Source organism: Benincasa hispida, chromosome 9 (genome assembly GCF_009727055.1).
Source record: "Benincasa hispida cultivar B227 chromosome 9, ASM972705v1, whole genome shotgun sequence".
Lineage (NCBI taxonomy): Eukaryota > Viridiplantae > Streptophyta > Magnoliopsida > Cucurbitales > Cucurbitaceae > Benincasa > Benincasa hispida.
The window spans coordinates 36335889-36358476 of NC_052357.1; the positions used below are offsets into that span (position 1 = coordinate 36335889).

Consider the following 22588-nt stretch of genomic DNA (forward strand, 5'->3'; position numbering starts at 1 on the left):
GCTGTCTCTTATACACATCTAGATGTGTATAAGAGACAGCTAAACGATCATGCGGTATTGGATACTTGACGCATCCTTGCGTGCTAAACGATCGTGTAGACTATCTTGCTCATCGCATAGTCATTAGCTACACGATTGCACAGTATATGATACTCGACGCATGGATGTTTGTTACACGATTGCGTAGACTTTCATGCTCATCGTATAGTCTTAAACTATGTGATCACATATAAACTATTGTCTATACTCGACACCTCGCTGCTCGACGGTCAGGCATTTGCTACACAATTAGCTGCAAGGGTTTTTTGTGGAGCGGTTCGAGGCGAGCGATTCAAGACCCGGTTCACTTGTTTCGAATCGGTAGACTCAATTTTGGTAAAGTTAGTCGTTTAATTTCCGTTTTAGAGAATTTCTATCTGGTCTATCAACTTTGGTTTAAATGTACATGTGATGTATGTTTTTATTATATGCCATAATGTATGTCATATAGCTTTAAAAACCACCATAGGTTATGCATTTATTTTCATGCATCATTTTATATTATAAGTGTTATAATACTAATATGCATGATTTAAATTACATAAAGCATGCTCATGCATCATATAATATAAGAGTTATAATATATGTATGCATGCATTATAACATATTCATGCATCATTTATATTATAAGTGTTATAATATAAGATTGAATGGTTGTATGGAATATATGCTATAGCATGGTTCATTACTTAGTTATATAATTGTTATATATTAGTAATGAATGAACATTGCATGATGCATGATATTACTTTAGGCAATCTTATAAACATTATAATTTTATAAAGTATGTCAATACTTGTAATGTGAGTTTTAATTTGTTTCATTTACTTTATAAGAGTTATAAATAAATGAAATTAGAAATTAAAACCAATAACCAAAAAGTTGCATGCAAACTAAGGTAAAAATAATTTTTTTTAAAAATAGTTTTAAAATATGATTGAGATAGACTTAAGTTCACTGATTTCTAATGAGATTATAAATTAGATTAATTTTTAAAATTGATTTAATAGGATTAAATTAATTCCATAAAAGATTAAATTTGTTGCAAATATATCTATAAGGAACCTTTTGTCTATGGTAGGTTCTAGCTAGGTTGGAGTATTTAAGCTGACGGAAACGGAACGCCCCTACCTAGGAACCTACCTGAAAAGTTGAATTAGATAGATTTACTACAAGCATGCAATTGCTGATTAATATTTGTTAAAGTGTTTAATGAAAATCAAAATTGTTTAACTTTCCAAAGTAAGTGTTACTTTTGGGCAAACTTAAACAATCACTTAGTAAAAATAATTAACCGTATTTTTCCTAAGTAAATTAAACCCTAGGTTGTAAAATACTTAATGGGAGGGAAAGATTTATATGATACATCATTTTTCCATTCACGTTTCTCCCTTAATATTCACATCGTGATACTCATGCTTGGCCTTGAGGCGCCCTGGGAGCGTCCCCTTCGGATAGTGTTTGCATGGGTCAATATCAAGGTGAATGGAGAGATTATTTATAGTAAGTGGGAGAAGGATGTGTGTCAATATGTCCTACGGTCTCTTTCATTGGTTTGCATTGTGAGACCTTCTTACACGGCCTCAAAGTGCCCTGGGATCGTCCCCCTTCAGATGGTTTGTGTAATTGGTCAATATAAAGGCGAATTCCATAAATGGATAGGGTCGCTTTAGTTTTTACCCCAATCGGTTTTCCCTTCAGTTGTCTCATTGGGGTGGAACTCTAGGATTTAAAATGAAGGGTCACACTTATGTGAAATTATTAAGCAAGTTAATGATTTCTTGACCAAATAAATGATGACTGATTATTATAGGAATAAGAATTATTCTAGTGTAATGATTAGTTGAGAGTGTCTCAATTCAGTGAAGGGAGAAATTGACCACCCTTTGGTGGTTTTTGTCCTAAATCACTGAAGTATCGTTGTAAAATTAGATGTTAAATGGGGTTCATTTAGATTTTCCTAAAACTATTGGATTTTTTTTTAAAAAAATAGTTATACTAAAATCTAATGTAGATCAATATGTTTTTTTTTTCAGCAAATGTATCAAATAGTGATTTTTCATTAGTTTCTTTTCAAGTTTGACCGGTTTTAATTACATGACGTGAAAATAATCCATTAAAATATTTTTCATGGTAAACGACCTCTAAGTTGTCATGAATGAGGATTGTCCTCAAGTTCCAAGCCCTGATGCACCAAAATGTTCGTAATGTATATGAGGTGTGGATGAAGGCTAATTTGAGGGCCAGAGTTCACATTTTGGCAAGCATACCTGATGCCTTGGCCAAAAGATTTGAGAACATGGTCATTGCACACGAGATCATGGAATCAATGCGAGAATTGTTTGAACGAAAGTTCTCACTATTCAAGCAAAATGGAATTGATGACAATAAAACTAGTAGTGTCAGTTCCCAAGATAATCTCCAATCCACATTGAATGTCAAAGAACTAACAGAGAAAGCAATTGTTGCCAACTTTGATGAAGTTCATCGACAAGGATTATCCTCTGGGATGAAACTTGGAGTTTATGATATGGGTTTTGGTACTGATCCCACTATTCTCTAGAAAAGGAAGAACTCCAAAGACGATAAACATGATTTATCTGTCTTAGAGATGTGCTTAGTAGAGAATGATGATTCTGCCTGAATAATTGATTCAGGGGCTACTAACCATGGGTATTCTTCCTATCAAGGATCTAGTTCTTGAAAACAGTTGGAAGCTGGAGAAATGACTCTTAGAGTCAATATTGGTGAGGCCGTTTCAGCTGTTGCTGTAGGCAGACTTAAGTTATTTTTGGATAAGAAACGTTATCTGTTATTGGATAACGTATATGTAGTTCCTCATATCAAGAGGAACCTAATTTCTGTTTCTTGTCTGATTGAACAAAATTATTCCATTTCAATCTTTAAGAATAAAGTGTTTGTTTTTAAGAATGGAATGGAGTTAGATTTTGGTTCAATGGAAAATAACTTGTATGTACTAAGGTCGTTAGTCATTAAAGCTGTGCTTGATAACAGGTAGAAATGCATGTTATTACAGCGCAAATAAGTAAAACAATGAGGGAATGCGACAGTAAAATATACAAAATCATGTCCAAAAGCGTTAAATTGAGAATATTGCGATCACATGCGTCCATCGCATAAAAGCAGCTAATTTACTTATCTTGTGCAGGAAAAATGTGTTGGCGCAAGTAAAATTGCGATCCAAGAAATTCGACGTCCGCGCGTATTGCAAGATTGCGATCGCAAAGTCATGCGATCGTAAGCACTCGCGAGAAGTTGCTCAAGAAGGTGGCCGCATAAAGACGGTGCATCAAGGTGAAAGCATAATAAATCAGGATAGGACGGAAAGCTGATGACGGTCGAATCCGAATTTAGTTGACAAGCCGTTAACGACACGATGTAGCAAGTACACTCAACTTTCGGTAACCACTAATCGACGCATCAGAGCAGAAGATTTAATGATCGCCCCTCATTGCAATCATTAGAGAGAAAAGCTTCTCCACCTTGAGCTCTATAAATATCGAAGGCCACTAAGTTAACAAGTTAGGGGAGACAATATAGAGATCATATACAAGATAGTTAGCCGTTAGTCTGTTCATAGTCATTTTTATACTTAGAAGATGAAAACGAGCGAGAAGAGAAGAAGAACACTGAGAGATCATTCCGTACAGCGGAAGACTGCCGGGAAGGCGCTGCAAAAGGAGAGAGAGCCAACACTTTCGGAAGCAAGGATATTCTTTTGGGCAGAGTTTGGGGTGAAAAGACAGTATAAAAGCCAAGACATTGCTACCGGGCTTCCTATCTCTACATTCTATTGTTATTCTTTATTCTGCATTTAGTTTATAGACAATGGAAATCTCATTTCAACTTATGTTCAATCTCTCTATACTTCGCATGAGTAGCTAAATTTCTGAATGGGTTGAGAAGTACTTAGCTAGCATGACCTAAGATCTTCACTTTATACGATCATCTTGTCTTATGTATGTGTCATTCACCCTTTAGAGATGTTCGGGAGAGTGGTCTAAAGATAGAATCTAGGCTTGGGAGTATCATATTAGAACCGCATAAGCAAGAGATAGAAACTTAGGGATAAGTTCTATTTTCTATTATGCATCACATGCACCATAGAGATAGGATATGATAGTATGTGGTCTCCTTGTGTATGTGTGCATCATTCATCATCGCATAGACAAGAATAGAGGCTTAGACATAAGTCCTATCGACATTTTTCGTATACATCGCATGCGTCCTAGAAATAGGAGTTACGACATTTGCATTGGAAGATGACATGCTGTTGTGTGTGTGTAGCATGATCGCATAACTTGAACGCAATCTTAGGAAGTGTTAGCTAAACCCCTTCTCGACCCCTTCATCGCATACTCATTGTAATTCTCGATTTCATCAACTCTTTACTCGAATCCATTGCATAGGAAATATACTTAATCAAAACACCAACCAACTTATTTGTTTTTGCCACCGCAAAGGAATCAAATTTACTGTCGCATAGTAACTCAGTAGTCCTTGTGTTTGACCCTGGACTTACCAGGAAACCTAGTGAGATTTATACTTGGGTTTTACTAGGAAAACTGCATGTGCAACGCATAACTCATCACCGCAAACATACACCATAATCGCATCACATTTACAACGCATCAAGTTTTTGGCGCCGTTGCTGGTGAACGCATCAAGTTTCAACCCTTTGGTTCATGAACTTACTTTATTTTTTTGTACAAACACTACTCTTTGGAATTTCCAACTATGTCTTTCATAATTTTTACCCTTTCAATTTTTAGCAACGATCGTAGTAAACGATTGCGGTGGAGCTACACGATAAACTAAAAACATGCGACCAGTTCGTTAAACCCATCGCAATCGAGGAATCAACCCGCCGTAAAGAAAGATGCGATCACAAATGATGCGGGCAACAAAGAAAATTTGGGGTTGTGTCTTTCTTTGACTTTTTTATTCCAAATTTTGCACTCTCGCATCTCATTTTTAACATTGCTAATTTTATGATCGCATCCTCTTCAGTTTGGTGCAATCATTGAATGTTGATTACTTTATTCAGTCACCGCAATTTTTTTCTATACCAATTATGATTTCAATGATGAAACGCATGCCTTTATTTCTCATCGCATGTACTAGAATCAACTTAATTTCCAAATGGTAAATTCATGAAATATTTCTAGAAGTTAGTGGTCCACCAGCTTTCTTTCAAAATGATTTTTATGAAACTTCCTAAGAGCACCGCATGAGTTATTTCAGTCTATCAGCAAAGAGGACGTTGCTACAAATAAATTTAGGGGTGCCAATATTTATTTTCAACCTTGCTACTTTTTTAAAAAAATCATAACTTTGAGATCGGATCCTACTCGTAGTTGGATGTCCGCATGACACCCGTGGGGGCAAGTCAAAATGAAGGTGGGGATCGTGATCAACGCATAAATCAAGTGATCGCAACTCCACTGCCAAATGGGCATGAGTTTAGACTGAGAAAGAGCGCCTCGCATGACCCTTGGGGGCAAGTCAAAATGAAGGCGAGACACTTGGATCAGCGCAAGGTCACAAAAAAAATATCTAATCCGCGCAAGGATAAAAAAATCATTTGGAAACACCCCGGTTGGAAAAAGTTTTGAAATAAATCATGCGATGTCCTGGAAACAAGTAAAATCTTTTTGAAGGTTAAGCTTGTGGTCCTTAAGTATTAGAAATATTTAGGAAAGAGACCAGGATAGAAATTAAGAAGATTTTGGTTCACAAAATTTGAATAAGGCACCTCGAGAAATCTAGGTAGGAAAAAGGCGGCTGACTCATTAAAGAAAATCTTTAGTTTATGCTTGAGGACAAACATTGTTTTAAATTTGGAGGTGTAATAACGGGCAAAAATGCACATTATTACAACACAAATAAGTATAACAATGAGGGAATGCGACGGTAAAAATATACAAAATCATGTCCAAAAGTGTTAAACTGAAAATATTGCGATCACATGCGCCCATCGCATAAAAACAGCTAATTTACTTATCTTGTGTAAGAAAAATGTGTTGGCGCAAGTAAAATTGCGATCCAAGGAATTCGGCGTCCGCACGCATTCCAAGATTACGATTGCAAAGTCTTGCGATCGTATGTGCTCGCGAGAAGTTGCTCAAGAAGGTGTGCGCATAAAGACGATGCATCAAAGTGAAAGCATAATAAATCATGATGGGACGGAAAGCTGATGACGGTCGAATCCGAATTTAATTGACAAGCCGTTAACGACACGATGTAACAAGTACACTCAACTTTCGATGACCACTAATCGACGCATCGGAGCAGAAGATTTAATGATTGCCCATCATTGCAATCATTAGTGAGAAAAGCTTTTCCACCTTGTGCTCTATAAATATCGAAGGCCACCAGGTAAACAAGTTGGGGGAGACAATATAGTGATCATATACAAGATAGTTAACCGTTATTCTGTTCATAGTCATTTTTATACTTAGAAGATGGAGACGTGCGAAGAGAAGAAGACGCCAAGAGATCATTCCTGGATAGCTCGGAAGACTGCCGGGAAGCGCTGCAAAAAAGAGATGGCCAACACTTGCGGAAGCAAGGATATTCTTCTGGGGAGAGTTGGGGTGAAAAGACAGTGTAAAAGGCCACGGGAAGCAAGACATTGCTACTAGGCTTCTTATCTCTACATTCTATTGTTATTCTTTATTCTGCATTTAGTTTATAGACAATGGAAATCTCATTTCAACTTATATTTAATTTCTCCATACTTTGCATGAGTAGCTAAATTTTCGAATGGGTTGAGAAGTACTTAGCTAGCATGACCTAAGATCTTCACTTTATACGATCATTTTGTCTTATGTATGCATTATTCACCCTTTAGAGATGCTCGGGAGAGTGGTCTAAAGATAGAATCTAGGCTTGGGAGAGTTAGATTAGAATCGCATAAGCAAGAGATAAAAACTTAGAAATAAGTTCTGTTTGCTATTACGCATCCCATGCACCCTAGAGATAAGATATTATAGTATGCGGTCACCTTGTGTATGTGTGCATAATTTATCATCACATAGACAAGAATAAAGGCTTAGACATAAGTCCTATCGACATTTTTGTATACATCGCATGCGTCCTAGAAATAGAAGTTACGACATTTGCATTGGAAGATGACATGCTGTTGTGTGTGTGTACCATGATTGCATAACTTGAACGCAATCTTAGGAAGTGTTAGCTAAACCCCTTCTCGACCCCTTCATTGCATACTCATTGTAATTCTCAATTTCATCAACTCTTTACACGAATCCTTCATATAGGAAATATATTTAATCAAAATACCAACCAACTTATTTGTTTTTGCCACCGCAAAGGAATCAAATTTACTGTCGCATAGTAACTTAGTAGTCCCGTGTTCGACCCTGGACTTACCAGGAAACCTAGTGAGATTTATACTTCGGTTTTACTAGGAAAAATTGCATGTGCAATGCATAACTCATCACCGCAAACATACACCATAATTGCATCGCATTTACAATGCATCAGTGCTCAATACTAAAATGTTCAAAACAGCAACAACTATTAAAAGACCAAGAATTTCTCCTAAAGAAAATGCCCATCTTTTGCATTTAAGGTTAGGTCACATCAATCTCAATAGGATTGAGAAGTTGGTGAAAAGTGGACTTCTAAATGGTTTAGAAGAAAACTCTTTACTAGTATGTGAGTCATTCTTTAAAGGCAAAATAACCAAACGACCTTTTACTGGAAAAGGCTATAAAGCCAAGGAAACCTTCAAGCTTATACATTTAGACCTTTGTGGTCTGATGAATATAAGAGCACGAGGTGGGTATGAATATTTCATCTCTTTCATAGATGATTATTCTGGATTTGGGTATCTATACGTAATGCAACATAAGTCTAAAGCTCTTGAAAAGTTCAAGGAGTACAATACTGAAGTTGAAAACTTATTAGGTAAGAAGACAAAAACATTACGATCTTGATCATGATGGAGAGTATATGAACTTAAAATTCTAAAACTATATGATAGAACATGGAATCACGTCTCAACTCTCAGCCCCAGGTACACCTCAGCAGAATGGTGTATCAGAAAGGAGAAACAGAACCCTGTTGGATATGGTTCGGTCTATGATGAGTTATGCTCATCTTCCAGACTCATTTTGGGATATGCAGTAGAGATTGCAGTTTATATTTTGAACAACGTTCCATCAAAGAGTGTTTCTGAAACACCTTCTGAGTTATGGAGAGGTCGTAAAGGTAGTTTACACTACTTCAGAATTTGGGGATGTCCAGCCCACGTGCTTATGGAAAATCCCAAAAAGTTGGAACCTCGTTCAAAAGTGTGCCTATTTGTAGGTTACCCCAAGGAAACAAGAGGTGGATACTTCTATGATCCAAGTGAGAATAAAGTGTTTGTATCGACAAACGCTACCTTCTTGGAAGAAGACCACATGAGGGATCATAAACCACGAAGTAAACTTATTTTAAATGATATTTCTAATGAGACTGATGAGACTTCAACAAGAGTTATTGAACAAGCTAATAAATCAACAAGGGTTGTTGATGTCAGTTCATCTAGTCAACCATCTCAAGGGTTGAGATTTCCTCGACAAAGTGGGAGGGTTATGTACCCACCTGTGTGCTACATGGGTTTAATAGAAGCCCAAAACATCATATCTGATTATGGTGTTGAGGATCCATTGTCTTATAAACAAGCAATGAAAGATGTTAACAAGGATGAATGAATTAAAACTATGAATCAAAAAATGAAGTTTATGTACTTCAATTCTGTCTAGGAGCTTGTAAATTAATCTATGGGATAAAATCTATAGGTTGTAAATGGATCTATAAGAGGAAAAGAGGTGTAGATGGAAAGGTATAGACCTTTAAAGCTAGACTTGTGGCAAAGGGTTATATCCAGGTTGAAGGAGTGGACTATGAAGAAACTTTCTCACCTGTTGTCATGTTAAAGTCTATCAGGATTCTCTTGTCCATAGCCACATATTATGACTATGAGATATGGAAAATGGATGTCAAGACTATCTTTTGGAATGGTAATCTTGAAAAGACCATCTACATGATTCAACTAGAAAGATTCATTGAACAAGATCAAGAGCAAAAGGTTTACAAGCTTAATCAGTCCATTTATAGACTGAAACAAGCATCTCAATCTTGGAATATAAGATTTAATACTGCGATCAAATCTTATGGCTTTGATTAGAATGTTGATGAGCCTTGTGTTTACAAGAAAATTATCAACAGCTCAGTAGCTTTCCTCGTGTTGTATGTGGATGATATCCTACTCATTGAGTATGATGTAGGTTTTTTTACTGTTGTTAAGAAATAGCCACCCAATTCCAAATTAAGGATTTGGGAGAGGCGTAGTTTGTTCTAGGGATTCAGATTATAAGGGATCATAAGAACAAAAGGTTGGCCTTGTCTCAGGCATCATATATTGACAAGATGCTTCTCAGATATTCGATGCATAATTCCAAGAAGAGTTTATTACCTTTCAGGCATGGAATTGTATTGTCTAAGGAACGGTGGCCTAAGACTCCTCAAGATTTTGAGGAAATGAGACGAATTCCCTATGCATCGGCTATTGGTAGCCTTATGTATGCAATGTTATGTACTAGACTTGAAATTTTCTATGCAGTAGGGATTGTTAGTCGGTATTAGTCCAATCCAGGATTAGATCACTGAATGACAGCCAAAATGATCTTCAAGTATCTTCGGAGAACGAGGGTCTATATGCTCATATATAGAGATAAAGATTTGATCCTTACAGGATACACAAACTCTGATTTTAAGACTGATTAGGATTCTTGGAAATCCACATCAGGGTCAGTGTTCACTTTGAATGGAGGAGCTATAGTATGACGAAGCATTAAGCAAGGATGCATCGTGGACTCCACTATGGAAGCCGAATACATAGCTGCTTGTGAAATTGCTAAATAGGCTGTTTAGCTTAAAAAGTTCCTTACTGATTTGGAAGCTGTTCTAAATATGTCTTTGCCCACCACACTTTATTGTGATAACAGTGGTGCTGTGGCAAATTCTAAGGAATCTAGAACGAAAATATCATTTGATTTGGGAGATTGTGCATTGCGGTGATGTGATTGTCAGATCACGTTGGAGCACAACGTTGCTAATCCGTTTACAAAGGCTCCCACGACTAAAGTGTTCGAGGGTCATCTAGAAAGTCTGGGTCTACGGGATATATGACACATTGTCTAGGGCAAGTGGAAAATGTTACTAGGGTATAGTGTATGCCCTAGTTTATTATATTTTTGTACTTTATTTGTATTGTACATTAGTCTCCCTAAGCTTTAAGACAAGTGGAAGATTGTTGGAATGATGTCCTAAATCTTCTTGTAATCTCGTAGTTTGTAAACTCTGTATAAACATATTGTTGTTAATAAAATAAGTGTTATTTTATAAGCATATACTCAATTCAATAAACTAAGATCCGAGTCATGTAATTTAAACAAGTATGTAGAGACATACAAGTGGATATTGTTTAAATGATAACCTAAATGATCTGTAGTAGATGGATAAGATTTGAATACCTTATCTTGGTGATACTACGGATACGACGCGCTTTGTAGGTGTTACAAGTATTGTAAAGTGCTACAAATGATCTGATCATGATTATTCATGTGGAGACATGCGAGCGAGGGTATCCTATACAAAGAGTTTGTATAAGATTGGACCATGAAATGATTAGTCTCTTTATATAACGCCGTTAATAATAGAGACTTACATTTCAATAGGATGATCATAGGTGACATGGCCTGAATCTACAGGTCCATAAGATCCCCGCTGTAGCTCAACAGGGATTTAATCTTTGGATTAATTTGAAGTGTTCAAATTAATTGAGGAAATTAATTATAATGTATTTGATACATTATAAGAGGAATTTGAATATGATTCAAATGCCAATTATATGAACGAGATTCATGTAATTAAATATAATATAATTATATTGAGAGAAATAAAATATTTGGATATGATCCAAATATCATTTATATTAATGAAATTCATATAAGTGGATTTAATATAAATGTGATTTATATTAAATGCCATATATATTTGAGAGAGAATAAAATCTATAGTTTATGTTGTATTTGATGAATATAAAACTATAGCATATGTTATATTTGATATAACATATAGTATATATATATAATAAAGTAGTTATTATATATTCTATTTTATTAATTTATTTGAAATTAATAAAAGGGAAGGAGTTATAACTTCCTCCCACATTCTCTCAAGATAACTAACGTGTTTTTCAAATTGGTTGGAGTGAGATCCTCTCCTTCAAGTGTTCTCAGTCTAAGAGAAGAGTTCTCTAAGAAAAATCTCATCCTCTCCTTCTCATTCCTTCTTCAAGGATTCAATCAAAGCCTACAACTCCTGCTTGAATCCTTTAATCCCAAAAGAGAATATAGAGGGTTCTCGATTGGTAGTGTCCATGCAAGAAGAAGAAGATCTGTGAGGAAGGAGTTCCGTTCGTGATTGTTCGAGGGATTCGTGAAGAAAGGTTCTTGAAAGGTGATATCTCTTGAACTTGTTTTCTTGTTTAAAAGCATGTTGTAATTTAATATTAAATGCATATATCTATTGTATGTTTAATGTAAATTTTGTATTCAATAATTAATAGAATTTGGATGATCTGCTTCCGCTTAATAATCTCCTCATGTCGAATTTCCTAAGAGTGTAGCTATCGGTCTTTTGTGGAGTGATAGGTAGTTAATGAATATCAATTAATTGAATTAAAGGAGTTTAATCAATTAATCTCATATCATTGGATTTTCTAATCTATAGATCCATAAGGTCCTCTAATTAGCTCACTAAAGGATAGTAATGAGAAATGGTTTAAATTGTTCAAATAAAATGAGAGAATTTTATATTAATGAGATCAATATATAATGATTAATTATAGATATGATCTATAATCCAAATTATGTAAGAGAGATATATTTGAATAAGATTCAAATATTAGATTTATATGAATTGGAATTATAAAGAGATGTACACATATAAATATGTGATATTTATATGGTAATTAACTCCATATTAAATATGATTTAATTGATTAACTAATGGTTAATTAATTGATTAAGAAATAATAGATATTGGAGGTTAGTATAAATATATGATATTTATAATAATTAATTAAATGTATATTAAATAGGATTTAATATATAGTCATTTAACTAATGTGCCAATTAATTAAATAAGAGTTATTTAATTAATTAGCACTAAGGGTATAAAGGAAAATACTTGGAAAATGGGTTAACCTTTCTCCATAAAAATATATCCTTATAGCTCATCTAGGATAAGAGTTTTGATTAAAAAAAAAAAAAAAAAAAACTCCAAGCCTCCACCTTCTCTCTAAAAATTCTCTACTTTTTTTCTCCTCAAAAGTTATTGGTGAGTACTCTTCCAAGTTCTTTGTAATCTTCGAGAATAACAAGGTAACTTTGTTGGTGATGTCCTTCATTGGAGAAGTTTGAAATCGTTAATAATGGTGGAAGAGGAAAGCTAGAATAATCAACAAAGGTGATTTTTTATTTCTTCTTTTCTTCCTATTTTCTAGCATGTTTATAGTTTTGTTTGAATGTTTATCCTACAAATGCATGTTTTATTTTATTGTTTTTGTTTCTATAAAAATCGAATGTTTAAATGCAACGCGTTCACACACTTATGCAAGAATTTGATTCATTCAATTATATTATTATCTTATATCATATAGTTTAATTTTAAATCTCATTCAAAATTAACTACATAATATAATGTATCTACATACATTATATTAATTGTGAATACAATTAATTTAGATTCCCTTATAATTTGAACAATTCAAATTCTTCAAAAACTCAATATTTATTGTTTTATCCTTAGTGAGCTAGCAAGGGGACCTAATGGACTTATAGATTAGAAGGTCCAATGATATGAGATGAGTTAATTAAACTCTTTAATTAAATTAATCAACCTTCATCAATTGTGGGTCACTCCACTAAACACCCACAACTGCACTATTCGCACTACAAATATATTTTTGTATCCATGGATATAACCAATTATCAATAAATCAACCCTTCACGAATTACTTGTAACTACAACTAGGTCAAATTACTGTTTTATCCTTATAGTTACCTCTTACTCCTTAATTCCTAATAATCTTCAAATGAACAATCTGTTTATGATCCTATAAAAAACAAAACCTTCTCAAGCCAATGAGAGGGAGGGGCCCCATTGTTCAAGACTCGGAATCAACATTTAAGGGAGCAATTCATCTGCTTACCCTAAAGATAAGAAGAAGTTAATTTCATCTTGTATAGCTATTCCCAACTCTCTACTCGAACAAATCCTCAAAATCAAAGTACTGCTCTCATAGATATGAGTTCATAAATCACTCAATATTGATGTCAAGTTACCAATGGTCATCCTATGAAATGTTAATCTTTTCAGTCAACAGTGTTATAAAGAGATTAATCATTTTACAATTTGGTCTTATACGAACTCTTTGTATAGGATACATCTATTCGAATGTCTCCACATGGATGATTTGGATCAAATAGTTTGTAACACTTACAACTCTTATAACATTTACAAAATGACTCGTATCCGTAATGTCTCAAGGATACGGCACCCAACCTTATCTATATACTATAGATCATTTAGATTATTACTTGAACATGATCCACCTGTATGTCTACCAAATACTGCTCAAGTTACGTAAAAAACCTTGGATCTTTCTTTAATGGATATTTGCATTAAAAAATAATAAACCATTATTTCAAATAACCTATTAACTACAAGGCTTTAGGATATGCATCCCAACATCTTAAACATCCACAATTCGCTCTCCTCGTAATGAGATGCCTTGACATACCATTTACAATTTGCTTGGACACGTTGGAACTCAATTGTCTTTGAATTTTATCCATAATGTAAGAACACTTTGAGAGGATTACTTTAGTTACAAACATATTTGAAGGAAAATCACCAGCAAAATGACATCTTTTATCACTTGAAAATCAATATAATGTGAAGAAGAAGAAGCAGCAGCAGCTAAGGCTAACATTCTATAGGCATTAGAAGCTCCTTCCACACAGCAATTAGTAATGTAAATGATGTTTAGTATTTTGATCCTTAGATAAAGTCATAAACCATATAACATCCTTATCTACATTAATTTGGATCACAGTTTGAATGTCATTCTTAACAAAATCCAAAAGAATTGATAATTGTACAGAGGAAATAGAGAAATTGAACTTTCCCCAATATTAAAGCAACAAAAGCCTTAAACTCCATCCTCTCATCCACCAAAATTAAAGTAATCTTGTAATTCTCATAACAATTATTATGATCCCATTGTCCACCATTAAAAATAACCATAGTAAGATTAACTATGGTTTCAAATTACTGCAGAAAGAAAACAAAGTGTATAAGCAACTAATACTAATAGATAGTGATTCAAATCAATCTCAGTTTATACCATCTTCTCTACATCCTCATTCTATCAAAGTCTACATCTCAATTCACAACAAAAACAAGAAATACGTACACATACACAAGGAAAACAGAGACAAGAAAATAAAAGAAGATGCTTCACCTCATCTCTCTATTTGTGAACTTATTCAAATATGCTTGTGATCGGAAATCCATGATCGCTTTTGAAGATGTTTATGATTGATTGTGATGGATGTTGATCAATTGTCCGATTGTCGCTGATTGATCGATTATCCGAAACATGAAGATGATCATTGATACGAGATCATGAAGATTATCGGAGATAGGAGATCAGAAATCGATCGTCAATGCTTGTGTTATTGATTGTCAAAATAAAAAATCTTGAACTTCAGAGATAATATTTAAGAGGAGAAAGAATATACGAGCGTACTATTTACTTAAAAAAGGGCGATTGTCATTTTTGAAATACGCTTATACTTTTTTTTTTGCATATAACTTCACCGAGATTGCAATATAATACAAATGTTCAACGGTAAGATTTAAGTAAAAACCATTTAAATAAATATTATTTATCACCTAAATAGTCTTTGAACTTAACGGTAAGAGTTTTCATGAATTTTGTTTTTTAAAAAATCAGTAATTCGAACCCAACTAGTCCTCATTAGGGTTAAAATATCAATTTATATGTTAATATCATTGCGTTAAAACATTTTTATTTAGATAATTATAGAAAATAAATTATACTTTGTAATTCTTACACTTTTTAAAATACGAGAATTTAAACCACTGATCTCTAGATTGTCAACATATTCATATGTTAGTTGAGTTGTGTTAGCTTACCTACATGATATTTTATTATATTATATATACATATACTCTTTAGTCACATCTCAAATTAGTTTATTTCAATTTATAATAAAAAAACCGATCATTTTCAAATTAGTTAAAGTGGCAAAGTCTATGAAGTTTTTATCAAAACCTAGTAAAATTGAAATACCAAATTACTAAAACAAAAAATCAAATAGGACTATAAATTTAGTCACATTTATATTTCAATTTTTTTTTTTAAAAAAAACAAACATTCTTCTAATTTTTTTAGTTTATTTTAAACCTAGCTATATTAAAATAATTAAGATGACAAATTTGAACTAATTTAAAATCTAATATTGATTAAATACAAGAAAATATTTGTGAAACACATACTTCTTAAACTCAAACTCAGGCTACCTATATCTCACAATCTAACTCTCAGGCTTAATATTCACATACTTAAGATTCTAAACTTGCACACCAAATGCCCCCTTTATGCCTATATAGCTACGCGAGTGTAGTTTAATTTTTTCTTTCTTTAGATTTGTAACAATTTTTTTAGTATAATTGGAATAAGGGGATTTGAATCACATACTTCGTAATTTCTAACACACTCAAATGCTAATTGAGTTATGTTTAGTTTGGTAGATTTGTAACAAATTGTGTCTACTTATTTGAGGCCATTATAATTTATGCTTCTTCTTTTTTTTAAAAAAAAAAATTGAATGATTCTTATTGATCATTTTTATGCTGTGTTTGAGTATTTTTGTTCATGGTCATTTCTGTAGTCAATATAATTAATTTTGATGAAATTAATTTGTTTAATTAAATCAACCCAAAATTGTTGGTGTATAATCTAATACATACATATCTTGTGTTATTTAGTTATAAACATATGCACTAAAGTAACTATGGAAATATATGTATAAGATTATGAGAGTAATAGCACGATGGTATTTGCCCAACATGCAGATAATTAAAGAGTAATTGACATATACTACGCTGTTTTCGTAGGTTGAATATTCAAGTATCTATATCCATATTTGTTCTGTCAATAACGTGTAAAAATATTTTGTATCAAAATAGAATAGGATATTGAACTTTAAAAAATGAGTATTGAACTTCAACTTGGAAAATTTGTACGGATGACCCACAAATTGGGTCCAAAATGTCAAATGACCATTTTTTAAAAAATAATGTCAATTGACCCTCTGCTGACATCATCGCCATACCAAATTACTTAAATTTCCCTTACACCAGCCTCACGAGGTAAATCTCGCTATTGTCTAATGAGATGCTCTCGATCTCGCTCTTGCTCTTGCTTGAAATTCCTTGGTTGATGTGATTGCTCGTTAGTGTACTGTTGATTTGACAAAATGTCACGACGGAAGCCTCAAATCAAATCAATAATACCTAAACACAATACAATTGTGATTTCTTTAAACTCTAAACTTCATTTCAAAGTTGATTACTTCTCTGGTTTTCGACGGCGTTTTGTTGAACGGAGATTTTTCGAATGGGGATTTCCAAGACGAGGCTTTCTCGGCAAGGAATAGAACAACTTTTTCAAAAAGGTGAAACATTATTTTGAGTCTGTTTAATTATTTTTGATGTGTTATTTCTGGAAAGGTAGCATTATGAAATTTTGTATTGGGAGAGAGTAAGAAAGAGGAAGAGTAAGAGAGAGAGCGAGAGTGAGATTGAGAGAACGAGATTTTGAGAGAGAGCGAGAGTACACTTCAATTTCTTGTACAGCTTAATGACAAATATTCTCTTGCTTTGTAGGATGACGGAAAAGTGTCTATTTATTCGATTTGGAGGTGCTTGGGATGAGAATGAAAGTTCGTATATTGGGGGATAGTTGAAAGGAATCGTTGTGCCCCCTACAGTGAATTATGAAGAACTTAAATCTCGCATTTACAGGGCTACAAAAATCAGTTCTTTAGAGTTTGATCTTACCATGAAAGTTAAATATAATCTTGAATTTGAATCCCCTCCACAATGCATAACGGATGATGATGATCTTGAGTTCTTTCTTTTGCGAGAAAAGGTTAGTAGACTTCAGATAGCTGTAACGTTGAAGTCTAAACAGGACGAAAGGGTTGGAATGGGGTTTGGAGATGTAAGTCATGATGATACGGATATGGACAGACAATATGAGGAATCATATCAGTTTTGTCGGGAAGAGGATAATATTCCACTGTCTACCAATACTGTACGATCATCATTCGATTATATGGATTGTGGTCCTTCAGTGGATGTGGATGTGGATGAGCAACCAGTAGGATTGAATGAAATGGATTGTGATCATGGAGATATGCGTCGTTCTACAATAGCTTCAGTGGTTCCACCATCTGTGTCTTCAAGTCATAGGACAGAGTTGATTATGCCTGGCACCTCTTCATCTGAGACAGAGGACGTTGAAGTTGGTTAACTATTTTTGAGCAAAAAGGACTTGAAAATGAGATTGTCTATTTTGTTCATCAACAAAAATTTTGAATTTAAGGTCAGAAAATCAACCAAGTCTCTGTTCACTGTCAAATGCATTGGGGAGATATGTAAGTAGAGCCTCCGTGCAGTCAAAATGGAAGGGTCTGATATATTGAAGATCACAAAGTACTGCAGTTCGCACACATGTTCCATAAGAATTTTGAATCACGACCATAGACAAGCAACTGCTACGGTTGTTGGTCAATTCATCAAAGATAAGTTCACGGGCATAGGACGTGTTTATAAACCTTGTCATATCGTTGAGGATATGAGGTGAGATTATGGCGTGAACATAAATTATGATAAAGCATGGCGTGTAAGGGAAGCCGCGTATGATCTCACTAGAGGTACTCCAGAATACTCATACTCCATACTACATGTCTATGCAGAAGCACTAAAAATAGAGAATCCGGGTAAGTCTTTGAGATCGAACTTGAAGATGAGGTGCATTTCAAGTATATGTTTATGGCATTAGGGCCTTGTATTAGAGGTTTTGCAAGCTGTCGGCCTTGTATTATTGTTGATGGGTCGCACTTGAAAGGAAAATACAAAGGCACCATGTTGGTTGCAGTTTCTATGGACAGGCTCAATCAGTTATACCCACTAGCATATGCAATAGTGGACAATGAAACCGATCGATCATGGAAATGGTTTATGTAAAACTTGAAATGCAGTATTGGAGAACTCGATAATCTGGTGTTTGTGTCTGATCCGATGGTATCTATTGGCAATGCTATTCGTGCATTTTTTCCCACAACATTTCATGGATTGTACACATGGCATATAGAACAGAATCTGGTTACAAACTTTAAGGATAGCACGGTTGTTGGGATATTTAGAGATGCATCAAGGGCATTTCGCATGACAGAGTTCCAGACAAAATGGGACGAACTCCACAGTTTTAGAGACAGTGTTGTCATGAAATATTTAGAAGACATCGGTCTTCAAAGGTGGGCACGGGTTTATCAAACAGAACGAAGATATGATAACATGACATCTAACAGTGCAGAGTATTTCAATTTCTTAACTAAAGAGTATCGACTGATGCCCATAGTATGCTTGATTGAACATGTTAGAGGAATGCTCCAATCGTGGTTCTACGAACGGAGGAATTACTAGGCATCTCGAACGACATTGCACTCTAACTACTGTGAAACTCGATTGGCAAGTGAAGCTGATAAGGGCAGACGATATCGAGTGGAGCGCATTGATTGTTATCGAGTACACGTGTGAGATAATCGATTGGACGGTATTGCCAATCTTCACACGAAGGAATGCATGTGTAAGGAATTCAAATCACTTGGTATCCCATGTTCCCAGGAAATTGTTGCTGCCAAGGAAAGAAATATACCATCCACGGTCTTTGCAGTCGATTTTATACAGTTGACTCTCTAATGACTGTGTATGCGGAGCCTATAAATCCACTTGGCCATATATCTGAATGGAAAAGACCTTCTGGATATGTAGAAAAGATTATCCTTCCTCCGAAGTTTTTGCCACAAGTTGGGCGAAGGAGAGTGAGACGAATACCATCTAGAGGAGAATTTTGCATACAAATAAAGTGTGGTGGTGTGGGAATTATGGACATAACCGCCGAAATTGTACTGAACCGCTTACAACCGTGCGACGTGCCGAAAATGCCAGAGACCGAGACACAAACACCCCTCATCCAATTTAGTTATAAATACCATTGACCATTTTTTCATATGTCATACTTGTAACATACTTCATACTTGTAACATACTTGTAACATACTTCATTGTTTTTCATACTTCATACTTGTAACACTTGATACTTCATACTTTCATCTTGTAAACAAAAAACAATAACAAGCTGGAGTATTTATATAATAGCAATATTCATACTCTCTCAATCTTCATACTCTCTCTATCGTCATACTCTCTCAGTCTTCATATTTGTAACAAAAATGGATAACTTCATACTCTCTCAATCTTCATCCTGAAAACAAAAAACAATAACTTCATACTCTATCAATCTTCATACGTGTAACAAAAAACAATGACTTCATACTCTCTCAATCTTCATACTTGAAACAAAATGGATAAAAAATACTATCTCAATCTTCATACGTGTAAAAACAATGACTTCATATTCTCTCAATCCTCATACTTGTAACAAAATGGATAACAAATACTCTCTCAATCTCGCTCTCTCTTACAATCTCGCTCTCTCTTACAATCTCGCTCTCTCTCAATCTCGCTCTCTCTCACAATCTCGCTCTCTCTCAATCTCGCTCTCTCTGAACATCTCGCTCTCTCAATCTTTGAACTTTGAACCTTGAACCATATAATGTTTTAAGCTCAATTATGCATGTTCTGATAAAATTTTGATGTTGAACTTTGAACTTTAAACTTACATGTTCTGATAAAATTCTGATACTAATAAGAGCAGTAGCAGAACACATCCAAAACCAATTATACAATGAATGTTTTACAGAACACATACTTGAAACAAAATGGATAACAAACAAAGATTATACAATGAATATTCTTTCAATTGGATGCATTGTATAATTGGTTTTGGATGTGCTCTGTTCTGATACTGATAAAATTCAATTATACAATGAAAAGAGCAGTAGCTCCATTATACATAAAAAATACATGTTCTGATAAAATTCTGATACTGAACTTTGAGCTTTGAACTTTGAACTTTCATAAAAAATATATGTTCAATTATACAATGAATGTTTTTACATACATAAATAATAAATGAATGCTTTTACAAAGAATAAAAAATACAATGTTCTATACATATAAAAAATATGGAGTGTTTGCCCATAGATGACACGTTAATTGCATCCTATATTCACTCATCTTCTCCTAAGTGATTACGGATGGATCAGCACCAATCACCAGGTGTTCCAGAAGTTTTATTGCGAAAATGCCACAATCAAGTGACCCGTGTTGTATGTCGACGTTCTTAGGTTGCGAGATTTTCCAACGGGCTGTGGACAGGGCCGACTTTGATCGATCCACGTCACAGTAGTGAAGTAGGGATGGTACTGTGACTGTCAATGGCTCTAGCCAATTCACCAGCTTTGTCATTGGTGTGTATGACGGAAGTGAATTAAACACGAATATGTGGCCTCTGTTAATGTCCATGGCAAGGACCATCCAGTCGATATTCATCACCGTGTAAATGAAATCACATCTGCCCATTTGACATCGAATTTACCGGTGACGTAGTCCTTATACGTGTCTTCATCTTTCCAAGCTAGGGCAGCCTCCAGAAGTGACTTATTCTTTATTCTTTTAAATACCCCACCACGAGCATTAAGGTGACTCTATAAAATAGTTAAATAAAGAAGTAAAGACCAGGAAACTTAACGAAATGAGAAGTTAAGAAACGAAATATCAAAATTTACCGAACACCAATTGGCAAGATGGTGAACTTATGTATGCACATGTCCGGCTGGGTATAAAATTTATCTTTCATAAAATGAAATAAAGTGTTTATGGTCTGCACGAAAAAAGAATATTTCAGTAAAAGTACACGATAGTCAACATGTAAAGACGTAAAGACTAGGACACTTACATTGCACTCAACCAACGGATTCGGGGTAATCAATTCCTTGAAGAATTGCTTGTCGAGTAGTTTGAAGGAGTTCTCTCAAACCTCGTTGTTTGTATTTTCGTTCGAGATCCAACCCATCATTTCTGTTATGATATTGTGTGGAATGGCGTGTGCTACGTTATATGTGACGATCGATCTGGATGTTGACGTAGCTACACCTGGGAGAGGATGTTTAGCCACACTTTTCTTCTTTACTTGGGCTGGGGGTGTATATTTATCAACCGATTTTCTCTTATGACTAATTCTTCAAGAATCCTACATAAACAGAAAATAAAACGTTACTCATCAAGAAATATAAAAATATAAACAAAGATTACTGATCAATAAATTACTCACCAGTGGAACTTCTTCTGTGGTCGTAACAATCCTAGAAGTGTCTGCCTCTGGGATGCCAGACATATCAGCCTCTGTAGATGGCATGGTGAGTAAGGCAGACATGTCGGGCTCTGTCTGTGGAACATTGGCCTGTATAGGTTCGACGTCAATCGGTGATGTCGTGGTAATGGTGGTATCGGGTTGTACAGGGGGGTTAGGAGTAGGTGAAGGGGTGGTATCAGGCTGTAGAGGGGGGATGGGAGTGTCAGAGACAGTCGCAGTCGTATCGAGCTCCCGAGATGGGATGGGTGACCTGGTCGTCTCCTCATTCACTGTGGAACCCTTCAATTAGTAAAGAAAAACGGTGAGTTCACGAACATGTAAAAGCTAAACACATAAAGAAATAAAAGGATGCAAACCTTGTGCATTGACTGCAACAATGAAAGGATGGCCGACAATTGCCCTTTCATGTCAGTCATGTTTTCCTCCATACTGAAGACACGAATATCTAAATCCGATATATGGCCATCCAACCTTGATAATGCGCTGTCAATGGACCGCAGGTACGAATAAGTAGACTCGTCTGCATTGGCTTCTTTCCTGCGGCGGGCAGTATACTTAGAACATTCCTCATCCACAAGACGCTTTGTACTGGAGTTAGCATGAAAGACATCAACTTGGTTCAACTCGTCCTCCTCGCGTACGTCCCCTATCATATCATCGAACATATCATCACTACGTGTTTATATCCCTTCTTCTATATTAACAACCCAGTAAACTGGTTAATGTCAATTTAACAACCAGATAAACATGTTATGCATAGAGTAAACTTACATTGTTAAACTCGAATATCTCC

General features: G+C 34.9%; 1 protein-coding gene across 1 annotated transcript; it reads right to left on the reverse strand.

Moving 5' to 3' along the window:
* Positions 1–20971: 20971 nt before the first annotated feature.
* Positions 20972–22448, reverse strand: LOC120084697. Its single transcript, XM_039040507.1, has 3 exons — positions 22152–22448; positions 21754–22074; positions 20972–21127 (listed from the first exon to the last, which is right to left on the reverse strand). The coding sequence occupies exons 1-3, from the start codon at positions 22446–22448 to the stop codon at positions 20972–20974; spliced, it is 774 nt and encodes a 257-aa protein (XP_038896435.1).
* Between the last annotated feature and the right edge of the window lie 140 nt (positions 22449–22588).